Raw genomic sequence first — 13,769 nt, forward strand, 5'->3', positions numbered from 1 at the left:
AACTGCCCTGAAATTCTGGAATTTCTTGAATTTCACAAAGTTGTGAAGTTATTGGAAGTGCTCTGAAATTTCCTAAAGCTCTCTTGTCTATCTTCTTTGAGGTACTTGGAGGTTTTTTAAAATGTAAATTTTCCTCAAGTTATCTCCACATCTCTGAAATTATTTTGACTTCTCTAAAATCCTCTTGATATCTCTGAATTTCTCAAATTTTCTTAAAAGCTCCTGCAGTTTCCTGAACTAATTTGAAAATCCTGAAGTTTGCCTGACGTTCACCAAAATTTCCAGAAGTTTTTGGAACTTCCCTTTTGTTCCCGCAGTTTGTCCATAGAGGGCTAGAAGGTCCCGAAGAAACGAGCTCAACTTTTTGGCTCAGCTCTGGTACTCTCTTCGGTCCCAAGCTAATCGATTCACCTCTCGAAACATACGAAAAACCAATAACCCTTTATCTTATCTGTCAAAATTTCATAGCGAATCAAAACAAACATTGCGTAGTAATAGAATTTCGACTAGAATGAGGTACGTTAATCGTTTGCTTGGGACCAATAGGCTAGTCAAGTAGTGAGCCAATTTAAAATCGTTAGTTTCGTATTGATTGTTGGTTTGCCTATGAAACTTCCTGAAATTCTCAGTACTTCTTTTCATTCCTCAAACTCTCCTGAAGATCTGTATTGTTTTCTGAAGTTTACGGAACTTCCCTTATGTTTTCCTGATGATGTTCCTGGAATTGTTCAGAAATTAATGGAACTGCCCAGAAGATCTTTAAATTTCCCTTTAAACATGGATCTTCTCTGTGTAGCTTTCTTAATGTTTTTAAGTTCATTCCCTGAAGGTTTTTTTTACTTTCCTTAAATTTTCCGAACTTCTTGATAGTTTCTTCTATTTTACTGAAATAAATGGAACTGTTATAGAGTTCTCGAAACGAACCTAAAGTTTTAGGAACGTCCCTCAAGTTCACACAATTTTCCTGATATTGATGGAACTACCCTAACATTTCCAGAACTTACCCGAAGTTCACGTTAAGGCCCAAGCGCAATGACAGCGGAAGCGGAACGGCAACGGCAGCGGAAAAGCCCGATCTGAGTAAGCCTACTTGTCTGATTGAAAACTAGTTAGAACCAAATCGACATCGGTTAGGCTTCTTGATCTCATTTGTGACAACTGTCAAACTTTCCGTTTCCGTTCCGCTTCCGTCCATATTGCGTTTGGGCCTTTACTCATAGGTCTTTAAGCTTAAATTTTCATGAATTTAATGGAACTGCTCTGAAGTCTAGCCTGAAGCTCTTGATCTTCGCTGAAGTAAATTTTGGAGCTGTCAAAACTTACTCCTAAAGATCTTTTAACTTCCCCACATTTCTATCAATTAGAACTTCTTAAAGGTTTCAATATTTATTGATACATTCACAAGCTAAAATATGTAATCTAGTAATCCAAGTAGGCATCCGAAAATGCCTTTATGCCTTTTGGTGCGTAACTTTTATAAGATGAGCATACGAAGATCGATATTTCAATCTTTTTTAAGAATTGACCACTTTTATGGATGTTCCGGATCTCCCAGAGGACCGTTTCGTGACCACCAGTGTGCGCATGCTGGTCCCAGATTCAAATTCATTCATTTAGCATCACAACAAGTGATTTAAAAAAAAAATCGCTGGACTATTCGGATCTTCCGGAGGACCGTTTCTTGAGAACCTGGGTCTGTAGTTGGATCTTAACCAATCAATCTTCAGTCTTCATGGTTAGGTATATCAATATTGTCGAAAAAACAATCTTGAAACTCTGTGATCACTTTCAGTTCGAAGTTCGACGATAAGTTTAGCAACCATTGGTGCGAAAGCCGAAAACGTAAATTCTCAATCGTGATAGCAACGACCGGTGCGTAAACAAGTTGCTAACTAAAATAGCAATGGCTATAGTTGTCAAACTAGCATCCCGAATAGCGACGCATTGGTGCGGGTGCTCTAAAGTAGAAGTCGATAAAGTAGAATATTGTACAACATTGAACCATCGAGGTAACTCTAAGACCAGAAGGTCCCGAAGAAACGAGCTCAACTTTTTGGCTCAGCTCTGGTACTAGCTTCGGTCCCAAGCCAATCGATTCACCCCTCGAAATATAGGAAAATCCACGAACCCCTCATTTTATCTGTCAAACTTTCATAGTGAATCAAAACAAACATAGTGTAGTACTAGAATTTCGACTAGAATGGGGCACGTTAATCGATTTGCTTGGGACCAATAGGCTAGTCAAGTAGTGAGCCAATTTTAAATCGTTAATTGCCATCGGTTGGTTTAACTTCTGCCATCCGATTTTGTACAGCTACCTCACCTCGTCCACTTTGCTCACCGCAGCATGCCAGATTTTAAACTGCTTCTCGCTTCCAACAGTTTTTCGGGTCTTCTTCAGGTTCCGTTTGACGATGGCTCAATATTTTTTGATTGGGCGGAGCTCTGGGATGGTTCTTGTTCTTAAACACACACCCTGCATGTTCCGTAATGGCAGGATCCAAATCCGACCAAAACAGCACGGAACAATCGTGTTGCTTCAGAAAAGGCAGCAGACGTTTTTCCAGACACTCATTGACGTAAATTTCCTACACACTTAGAAAAATTGATGTAAATTTAGGTGCTCTGAGACTGACATATACGAGCGTCAATTTTGACATAAAATTGAGTCATAATATACGCGAAATTCAGCTCAATCAAACGTACTTTCGAACTTTTCAGTCTCGGAGCACTTAATTTTACATGACATGTTTGTTTACGTCTCATCCTTTATGTCAAAGATTGATTCCGTCACGTGTAAGGTTAGGTATTTCTAAGTGTGTAGTTGACGGTCCCGGTTGCAATGCAAATGTCGCTTTTCAAGCCACAGGTACAGATAGCCTGTCAAACCAGATATTTCTTAGCGCACTTCGACAGTTTCATATGTTTGAAAATGTCTTCCACCTTTCCCCTTCCGGTTGCCGTATAAAACTCCTGTCCAAGAAGCTGTTTGAAGTCTGCCTTGACGTAGGTTTCGTCCAAGGCGGGTATTCTTTGGTAAAAGCAATGTAAATATTTACCTTATTTGACAAAACCCAGGTAATCATGACGTTTGATTATTGAAAACAATTTGAATGAAGAAAAGAGACCTACTGCTGTCATGATTACCTGAGAATTGTCAAATAATGTAAATATTTACACCGATTGATGCAGCGAACAATTACAGGTGGGCTAGAACCCACGGTCCGCTAGTGTTGGTGAGTTATTTGCCGTTAATGCTCATGAAAAGTTCACTATTTTCCCATAAACAGTGCCAAAACAAACAAAAATACGGGAGGATTTGGACAGATTTGGAATTGTTTCATACGACCGGAAGGTGTACGCTGGTCACAAATGCCTTACCAAATTGATTTGCTACGCAAGTGATTTCGCGAATACGCGTTTTTTAGCTTGATGCACGGTAGTTTGCGACATCTCGAACGGAGAGGTTGGGATTCCGCTTGAAACCGCTGGTCACTCTTTTTGTCGTCGCAGCGGCTTCCCGATTTCAATTTCCCTTCCGATCCAGGCTGTCAACAAACGTTCCCCGAACACTGTTATTACGTTAGTGACAGTTGATTTGGCCACTTTTAACGATTTCGTTAACTCAGCGTGCGAGTAGTTCGGATTTTGGCGATGCGCGTACAAAATTTTGATGCGTTGCTTCTGCAAAATCAAGCTGAACAATGCATTAAGTCCTAAGTAACATTGACTGATTCTCTTCGTCGACTTTCTCTTGGCATCCTCACGGTCATGTTAAGACATTTCCAGCTATTTTCAGCACACAGATCAATGAAAGAAGCTATTATCTATCTTCTAATACGACAAACACGAGCAGAAACGGTCCTATACCCATGTTATTAACGAAAGACAAAAGCGATGAAGAGAATCGATCAATGTTACTTAGGACCCAATGAATTGTTCAGCTTGAAATGTCAAAATAGGGGCATCATTCTGCACGCACTAACCTATAAAATGAGGGGTATTCAGGTTTTTTAAATGCTCGATTAAAATAAATGCGTCAAGTTTAAGTCGACCACTTTTTGATCGTAACACCCTTTATTTGTGCCATTCACGATGAACAAATTATAGTATACGAAATTATTTTTCCGGTCAAAATAACTATATTGTTCAATTGTTTTAGAGATAACCCGAAACTATAGTTGATTTGACTATATATAGAGGGCAACAACTATAGTCCATAGTTGGCTCCTCGGTTGGCTCAACTATATTTTTCAGTAGATGAACAAACGTCAAACTTCAAAATACAACTATGCTTTAGTTGATTCAAGAAAACTATTGTTAGGAAAGCAAAATTTCACAATGTTTATTAAACGAACTGCTCTTCATTATCGACATATTAAGGAAGTTTGTTTTGCTTCTTTATCGATCTCAAAAACACAACTGCAAAATCATAAAAAAAGTGAACAAGAACATTCAACTTAAATTTGAACCTTGTTCATCTGCTCTACGCATCATAAGTTAAAAGTATGTGGATTTATGATGATCACTTGGAACCAAATTATATAAATAAATTACATTTGACGGTTGTTATAATTGATCAAAGTTATAGTTGATTTGAGTATAAGATGAACAGTTGAATCTATTAGGTAGATATGATTGAGTTGACGGTCAAATTAGTTTTGGAATAACTATAGGTTTCTTTAAAACAACAACATTTTTCCATGTGAAAGTAACTTTTAGGATTGTTATCTTAACTTAACGAATTTGTTCTCCGTGTTATTACCCATAAAATGGATATGCCAAGGGGTAAGACAGCTCCTAATCATGAGCAATTTTAGAGATGCTTTTGAGGCAAAAGTGAGCAAGGTGATTGTCATTTGTATTCTCACTTTTCACATCACAGCAACATATGAAGGTGTAACGGCGCCGGTGGTGTAGTGGTAAGCGTGATTACCTCTCACCCCAGCAGGCCTGGGTTCAATCCCAGTCGGCGCCGCCGGGATGTTCTGAGGCATAACATCTCTGATCACGCCTTCCTTCGGATGGGAAGTTAAGCCGTTGGTCCCCGGTTCATGAGTTGATGGGTCAATAGGTAGGGTCCAGGTGTGGGAGCTGCCTTCCTGGCACGTCGGTAGCATTGGTGCTCAGCACGGAAAACTAGATCGACGGAAAAAAACAAACCAAAGGAAAAAACATATGAAGGTGCGAAGATGAAAAGTTGCTGTCAAGCAAAACAACAACAAACAACCGGCTTGATGTGGTAGAAGAGCTCGATCCGCCTGACCAAATACTCCAGATCCGGCAAATTATACGTACCCCGCCGTCCTCCGATACTCGTCGAAGTGATCCCGTTCCCATCGCTCAACAACCTGCTGTTTTCTGCGATACACCACCGAGATTCTGCTGCGGCCGTCGGGGAAAGTCTCCGTTGAAGTTGAACATAACATCTTTAAAGAAAATATTTCATCCAGAAGGAAAAAAGTTGTTTTTTTTTTTAAAAACTATTATTCATTATATTCGGAGCACGTTTCGTTTTTCGGTTTCTCGTCAGCAAGGTCTATAGCGATGATCCTGTACTTGGATGGATCGGATTTAATCTTGAGAATCTTCAGATCGCCAAGAACCCTTTCCTTCCACTCTTTCTGAACCATCGGCAGTAGCTTGGAGTGAACGCAGAACATTTGTTCTTCATCTTCCTCACCGGTTTTCAATTCGATTTCGTCGGGTAGATCGATAATGGGTTTGCAGTCCGGATGAGGATCGTACTCACCGGAAATATTGGGAGCTATGTCTTCATTGTCCTCCTCCTCTTCGACTTCAGCAGTGTCGACTGTGTTGATACTCTGGCTGAACATTCTGGGGTATTGGTTGGCAGCGTTTCCTTCGGAGCTAGAATTGGGAATCGGATTTTAATCGGTTTTAATCCAACAGGGAAGATATTTCCTATGTATGCCAATGATTTCCCACAACGAACGATTTCACGATCTCCTCGGTGGACATCTGAAACAAATCCACCTACCTACAGTTAATTCACATTCAACGTTTTGAAACGAAGGAATACGAGCAAAAAAACTTCCAAAGCAATAACAGCAGCAACAGCAGCCAATCGGCACAGAGAAGCAGATGAAATCCACGCCAATGCACCCCCCGTCGATGCTTTTCCAGCATCGTTCGCTGCAAAAAAGCAACTCAGAGTAAAGCTGTCTCACCCCTTGGGCGATGCTAACTTTTTGGAGGGATGCTATACTTCCCCATACAACAAGCAGATTTTTTGCGAACCTCGGACTTTGAAGACCCATTAGGGTAAACGATCCTATAGTTGCGGTACGTTAGAAGCGTTAGAATTGAGAGTTTACGAATAAACGCGTGTGTACTGGTTGAGAACTGCAGAACTAATGAAAATTTTATTTGCATATTGAACGCAGCTGAACAATGGTTGCTACGTTGCTAGGGTAAAGCAAACTCTTAAATCATAGGTTACTACTCAACTACAACACTCCTCCTTAACCAACGATGCCAAGCAGTTTCTTGAAAGCTTTATGATTCTGCTTGGTTAGGGATTTAGTAAATCCATCCGCCGGTTGGTGCTTGGTAGAAAAGTAATCCAAAGTAACGTTGCCTCTGTCCAGTGCATCTCGGACAAAATGGTATCGAATACAAATGTGCTTCGTTCGGGGGTTGAAGCCTTGGTTCATGGCAACTTAGATTGCCGACTGGTTGTCACATCGGATCGGTACTGAATGATTCCCATCGAACTACTGCAGTAGCTACTGCCACCAAAGTGCCTCTTGTGTCGTCCTGGATAATGCGATGTATTCAGATTGACAAGTCGATAAAGCCACAACTAACACGTCAATTGTGGATTACCTTCTGAGGAATACTCCCAAACGATTTCCAGACGTTTCTTTCAGGTAACGCATTAAGCGCTTCACCGTCTCCCAGTGCCTACGACCAGGATTTCTGCTTAACTTGCTCACCATGTTCACAGAAAATGCGATGTTCGGCCTTGCTGGTTGCGCGATGTACGTGAAGCATCCCACCGCTTCCTTGTATGGGACCGTCTGCATTTCTTGAACTTCTTCAGGATCGGTTGGACGCATCGTTTTGTCAAGTTCGCCTAGTTGAACTGCTCGAGTACTTCCTACACGTAATGTTGCTGATCTAGCCAGAGCTTGCCTATCGATCTGTCACGAGTGATCCTTAGACCCAAAACAAAGCTTTGCTTCTCCCAAATCCTTCATCTTGAAGCGATTGTTGAGGAACATCTTTAACTTCTTGTTCATCTCTTGATCGTTGGTGAATAGTAGAAAATCGTCTACGTAGGTGGTTACACAAATAAGTTTATCTCCATCGAGGCAGGGATCCAATAACGAACGCTCCAATGCAAATTCATGCAGTGCCTCGTCTAGCTGAAGATTCCAAACCCGACTTCTGTGTGCTTTCTTCAATCGACAAACTTTCGAGTTATCCTGAATAAAGCCCTATGGCTGCTCCATGAAGATAACCTCTTCCGTCAACTTCCCTTGTATGAAAGCGGATACTGCGTCCATATGATCCACGTCCAGATTAGCTTGGGCCGCCAGTGGCATCAAGTCATCGAGTAACGCACAACGGGAGCATACACTTCTGCGAAATCAATTCCTTAGCGCTGGGAGCAGCCCTTCACTACCAGACGTGCTTTGAATCGCTCCACCTGACACCATCGAGTCCTCATTTGGTCTTGTATACCCACTTATTGCGAATCGCTTTCCTTTGGCAAATCCGTCAGCATCCAGGTTTTGTTCTCCTCCAACGCTTGAATCTCCTCGCACATGGCCTTCATCCATTGCTCTCGATCTGGTCGCTTGAAAAACACTGCATAGCTCTCAGGGTTGTCTGTCGTCTCAGGATGTCTTTCGCCGGAAATCATCGATATGGGTTCTGTGAAATCATCAGGGCCAGTAATTGAACCAAAGCACTTAAAATATGTATACTTGCCCGGGGTTGGCGTTCCCGACCGCTGATCTATTCGGATTGAACGCTCGTACTTCGTTGATGAACACCACGGCCCTGCTGATGATGACTCACTTTCTCGACAAGCATACGGTTCATACGCTCCACTATTCCGTTCTGCTCGGGAGTGTAAGGAAACGTCATCTGATGAATGACTCCATCCCTCTCCATGCTCTTCTTCATAACAGAATTGACATATTCGGTACCGCTATTCATTCGCAGCACCCGTCTGTCGTTCCACCAGAGCCTTGTATTTGTCGTAAACTTCCTTGATTTTGCTTTTAGACTCGATAAAGTACAAACACACTTTGTGACTGGCATCGTCGGCAAAGGTAACGAAGTAACGGCTTCCACCGATTGAAGGTATCTCGACCGGACCGCATACGTTGGAATGGACCAAATCCAACAAATCCTGTGCGTTTGAGGAACTAGAACGAAAAGAGCTCCTTGTGTGTTTACCTTGAACGTAAGCAACGCAGTCCACCATGGATTCCATCCGCAACTGCATTACATCGACCATCGTAACCAATTTACTCGTACGTAGCTTGCTGGTTCAAGTGTTCTAATCTTCGGTGCCATAAATTCGTGGTAGCCACCAGAAATGTGCTATCCGAGCTTTTGATGTCCAGCCTGTACATACAATTTTCTTGCATACGGTAACAACAATGTTGCCATCCTCATCACGAACTTCACAGCCATTCACGTTGACGGCACCGTCGAAAAATCGTCTCTTCTAAAAAAGAATGACAGTTTATTATAGGATTTTTCGGTGGAGTGAAAGGATAGTACAAAGTCCGCCATGTTTCACGCATAGTCTGACGTTTGCTTATGGATTTTACCATAGGAGTAACGAGCTACAGAGTCGCCGTCAACGCCAATCGTCCTTGAACAAAAAATTCATATTCTTCGCAGAAATCTTCCTTATCGACAACAGGTTTGTCGTCAACTTTGGAACCATCCAAACATCTTTCACTTCCAACGGACCTTCACCCAGTTCAAGGTTGACTGTATCTTTTACAACTGACTTGATACGTTGACTACTTGAATGTACCCAATCTGAATGCTTGACCAACCCCTCAGTTGACTGCGTCATTGGGGAAGTTGCACCGGAATCGAAATACCAGTTTTCTGATTTTCCGGTTACCACGGCCAGCAACGGGGCCGTACCTTTTCCCTTGGAGGAACTTGAAGATTGCTTCTGAGGACAATTAGCAGCAAAATGTCCCGGTTTCTTATCTGCACCACCTTTCGGGCGTTTTGATTTCTGCTTCGAGTAGAAAGCACCTTCGCTGCTTGAGTTCTAATTTTCGTCTTCACATCACAACATCTGCAGTTAACTAGATTCTCAACGCTTGAAGACCCATAATAATCATCGGATTAAAATACTCGGGAAACCCTTTCAGCAACAAAGACGCCAACCATTGGTCATTGACTTGGAATTCAATTTCGCTCAAATCGTCTGCCGTCGTCATCAGCCAGGTAACGCTAAGACCAGAAGGTCCCGAAGAAACCTGCTCAATTTTTTGGCTCAGCTCTGGTACTCCAAAAAAAATCCACTAACCCCTCATTTTATCTGTCAAACTTTCATAACGAATCAAAACAAACATTGTGTAGTAGTAGAATTTCGACTAGAATGGGGTACGTTAATCGTTTGCTTGGGACCAATAGGCTAGTCATGTAGTGAGCCAATTTAAAATCGTTAGTTTCGTATTGATTGTAAGTATTACTTCTGCGCCTGGCCATTGTTGTCGACACAATGCAATTTTGCGTTGGATGTGGATAAACTCAACTGCGAGTTTTTGGTCAAGACATGCCATAAGTTCCTCAAAACCGAGTTGGATTTCCCAGCAGCGCACATCCTAATGCCTGTCCGAAGCAGTACACCATCAGTTGCAGTAAATACATCAAAACCAGGGCAATCGGTACTGTGCTGGAAATGAGAGAACAGCTGACGGACTAATGTTCGGAAGGTCAAATCAAAGCTTTCAAGCTATCAGGACCAGTACGATCGGAGTGACTCGTCGTGAAACCGAGCAGTTATTTATCGCCCAATTATACAACGGCTATTTCATCGTAGGAAACTGCAGCAAAGATCTTGGCAAATCCATCCCAGGGTGGTACGGGTATTATCCTATCGGGTTTTGACAAGCAAATAACCACGCGAGATGCTTGTTGCTTGTTGTTTATATATTAAAAAAAATATGCTTTCTTCTAAAATATGTTTAGATCTATAGGTATAGGTATGCTTCGTGTTGGAGATGACGCAAGAAAGGAAGAGAAACGGATGGAACCGTAACCTTTACTACTCCACAACTTCTACTACTACTGTGTGTTGTGTTTCGGTTAGAACGGTTTGAACAATGGAATCGTCTAGTTTAAGTTGACTTTTATTTTGCTGCAGTTGCGGCATGGTGGCTTTCGATGACTGTTCCTCAACCGTGGTCGTTCTGGTGGTAAAACTGGTTGTGATGGTAGCTGATTGCAACATCCGCGGCAGCTTTCCCCAGCGGCTATTCTTGATCGCCTTATCGAGGCCCAGTTTGTCCAGTATTGGCTTGTCCAGCTGGGGTATTTCTGGACCATCGTCATGGTTCGGGTCGAATTCCACTGCTTGTTGTCTTACTTCACATCAAAACATTTGAACTGTCAAATTAACCGGGTTGCCAAACACCCCATTTTTCACAAACAAATAAAGTTGCCTGGCACTCTCGGCACTGCCAGCACAGCTGCGGCACACGTGAAAAAAGTTGCCACAAAAAGTATGTAGAGTGACCACCCCTTACAAAGGTATTACAACGGTGTACTTTGTTTGTCTGTACAGTCCTTGTAGAGTCCACAAATAACCGCTACGTAGGCTATATATGAACTTCCACTATGAATTTTCAATTGGCTTGTTTAACTTCGAAAAATATACCAATTTTTTACATCATCTGTTAGAGCTTCGGTTTCTGAGCACAACGATATTTTTGACGTAGGACTACGTCTGTGATTTTTATATGGGGGTACACTTTATGAAAACCGATAATGGAACATGTAACAACATTATGAAAGATTTTGAACGTTAATAACTCAGCTTCCCCTGGACCAATTTCAATAATTTTATCACCAATCGATCAGAAATATTCCTACGCATCTGTTAAAGTTAAGACATTTTTATACAAAATATCACTATCAAAAATTGCACGAATGTGCAACAGTTGCTATGATAGTTAAAATAATCACCGATTGCCTGCGAAAAACGAACTCCCTAACACAGATTTCAAAGTTGAATTCCATCCGGTCTCACCAAATGGTGTTTATTCAATCACAGCGTGGTGAGTGGTGGTGTTCGAGCTGCAGCCCACATGACCATTCATAGAAGGAGGAAAAAGCCGCACAGCTATTGACCGGAATCAGTAGCTCTTCGTGAGTCGCTGGCTATGTCAAGCGCGTCATGTTAAAGAGTATAAACAGAGAGAACCCCCCTCAAATTCCTATTCCTAATAACAAATAAGATTTATTATATAAGACCACGTAGTCCTACGTCACCATTGCGTACAACCCCATTGGGCGTCCCTTGAAGTTTTATCGATTTCGTAGACATTCATCTCGATTTTTAAATCAAGATTTAAATTTTTGATCGTTGACGCTAAATCTATTCGTTGACAGCTCGCTCCCATACAAAATCCCACCAAGGGGCGCTAAGATGGTGATTTTTGATAATGTAATCGTTCTTATTTAAAATAGTTCCAGTGTACCAAAATTGATGAAATTTTGGATTTCGGTTCCATTTTTAATGCAGATAACGAATGTGTATTTATCCCCTAAACAACCCAATTAAACAAATCTCGAAAATAGGTGCCTCATTTCACCTGAAATTTCTACTTCATGTATGCTGCAGTGCAGCAAACGTGGAGTAACAATTTAATTGTTGCACGCGTCATAGAAGCTGATATTTTTGCACTTAAAGTTTCGAAGTGGTTACGAGAATATGGATGTCACAGCGAATCACCTTAAAATTATCAGACTTTTTTCTAAGGGTCGGATATCCCCGGAGGATGCGTCATTGTAAAAATTTACCAGTGTAGTAGCATATTTTGATGTTAGAGATGTCTATATCACGAGATCTCAAACATATAGGATGTTGCCAAGGATGTTGCTTCCTTCTGCAAGATGTTCAGGAATACAATGTTTTCAAAACTATGAACAGTGTATGACATAATTTACTCACTAGATGGCGCTAAATCTAAAATGATCAAGTTGCGCCATCCTGAATTCGCGTCATGTATGCTCGATGAATGTATTTAAACGATTCCTTGGCCTTCAACCGAGCAAATCCAGATTTTACGCTCGAGCGCCATACAATTTGACAAACGCCACCCCTTTCTGACATATGACGATTACCCGATTATGGCAAAGATTAAGATGGCCATGATTTAAGAAAATTGTCGACACTTTAGACAGCACATGCAAAACCAATCTGATTTCCATTTTGGTTGAGTCGATTTCGTGCATAAATTCAATGTAATCGTTATTCAGAAGTGTCCTAATTTCTCAGATACAGAAAAAGGCCTATAAAGTCTTGTGTGGATGGGTGTCACACAAAACATGGCCAACAAAAAGTGAGCTTTCATCATTTTCCTATAGTTCGAACGGCGCGTGATAATATTCAAAGAGAGCTGTGGATTGAGGCCGTAGGCATAGAAAGAAGAGACGTTTCCAATTTAGTGTAATATGGTCTGGTTGTTCAGAAATCGAATCCGCTCGGGTATTCACTTCGTCTATAATGGAACGGATCTCGGTAACCGTTCGAACCAGCTCGTTCTGATTTCCCAGCAAATCATCAACTCCTAGGCGCTGAACGATGCTTCCGGAAGAGATTCGGGGTGCAATTTGATCTGATTTGCATCTAACTAATAGAGAACCCCTGGGTAGACAAAATCAAGACAGCACTGTCTATTTGTTCATAACTCGTCATCACACATACACACCTCAACCCACCTTCCCTCGTCACCTCGCTCGGTCCGATGTGTGTGGTGACTCCCTTCATCAACCGATCCGTTCTCCGCTCATCACAAATATAATTACTCTAATTTAACCCCTCGTTCGCGCCCGGTACCCTCATCAAGCCACCCCACCCCAATAACGCAAAACTAAAAGATTATTAAACAGAGAAAAGGTACAAAAATAACCCATCTCTCACCCTTGTCGTCCCTCTCGTACCTTCCGCCTGCAGCCATTCTCAACACCCTGTGCAAGGAGTTTCTGCACGCGAACGTGACCGCCATCCTGTACATGATGAACTACGAATCGTACGGCCGGAGCACGGCCTCGGCCCAGTACTTCCTGCAGCTGGCCGGCTATCTCGGAATTCCGGTCATCTCGTGGAACGCGGACAACTCCGGCCTGGAGCGGAGGGCGTCGCAGTCGACGCTACAGCTGCAGCTGGCGCCCAGCATCGAACATCAGGTTCGTCGTCTCCAGTCTAATGGATTTTGAAATGAAATGTTTTTTAAATTTTTGTTTGCTTTCAGAGCGCAGCCATGCTGAGCATTCTGGAACGGTACAAGTGGCACCAGTTTTCGGTGGTGACGTCGCAAATTGCCGGACACGACGACTTTGTGCAGGCCGTGCGGGAACAGGTGGCCGCAATGGTAAGTCGAAATTTTTGAAATCGTTTGTCTCGAGGGAGGGCACTGAACGCTTCTCTGAGTCAGGATAATGAGGATAATTGTAGTGAGAACGTGGTGAAGTACGTACGTGTGGAGGAGAGAAGTGGGTCTCTACTAAGTAGATGACGTATTTTGGATGTAATG

General features: G+C 42.2%; 1 protein-coding gene across 1 annotated transcript in view; it reads left to right on the plus strand.

Moving 5' to 3' along the window:
• The window catches only part of Nmdar2 (NMDA receptor 2), a 38,065-nt gene that overhangs the window by 4,025 nt on the left and 20,271 nt on the right, over nt 1-13,769 (plus strand). Inside the window, exons 2-3 of the mRNA XM_065230003.1 lie at nt 13,190-13,422; nt 13,488-13,607. Of these exons, the coding sequence (XP_065086075.1) occupies nt 13,190-13,422; nt 13,488-13,607 (353 nt within the window). The remainder of the gene's footprint in view (nt 1-13,189; nt 13,423-13,487; nt 13,608-13,769) is intronic.

Source organism: Ochlerotatus camptorhynchus, unplaced genomic scaffold (assembly GCF_037179485.1).
Source record: "Ochlerotatus camptorhynchus isolate MF236.1 unplaced genomic scaffold, CSIRO-AGI_Acam_v1.1 ptg000325l, whole genome shotgun sequence".
Lineage (NCBI taxonomy): Eukaryota > Metazoa > Arthropoda > Insecta > Diptera > Culicidae > Ochlerotatus > Ochlerotatus camptorhynchus.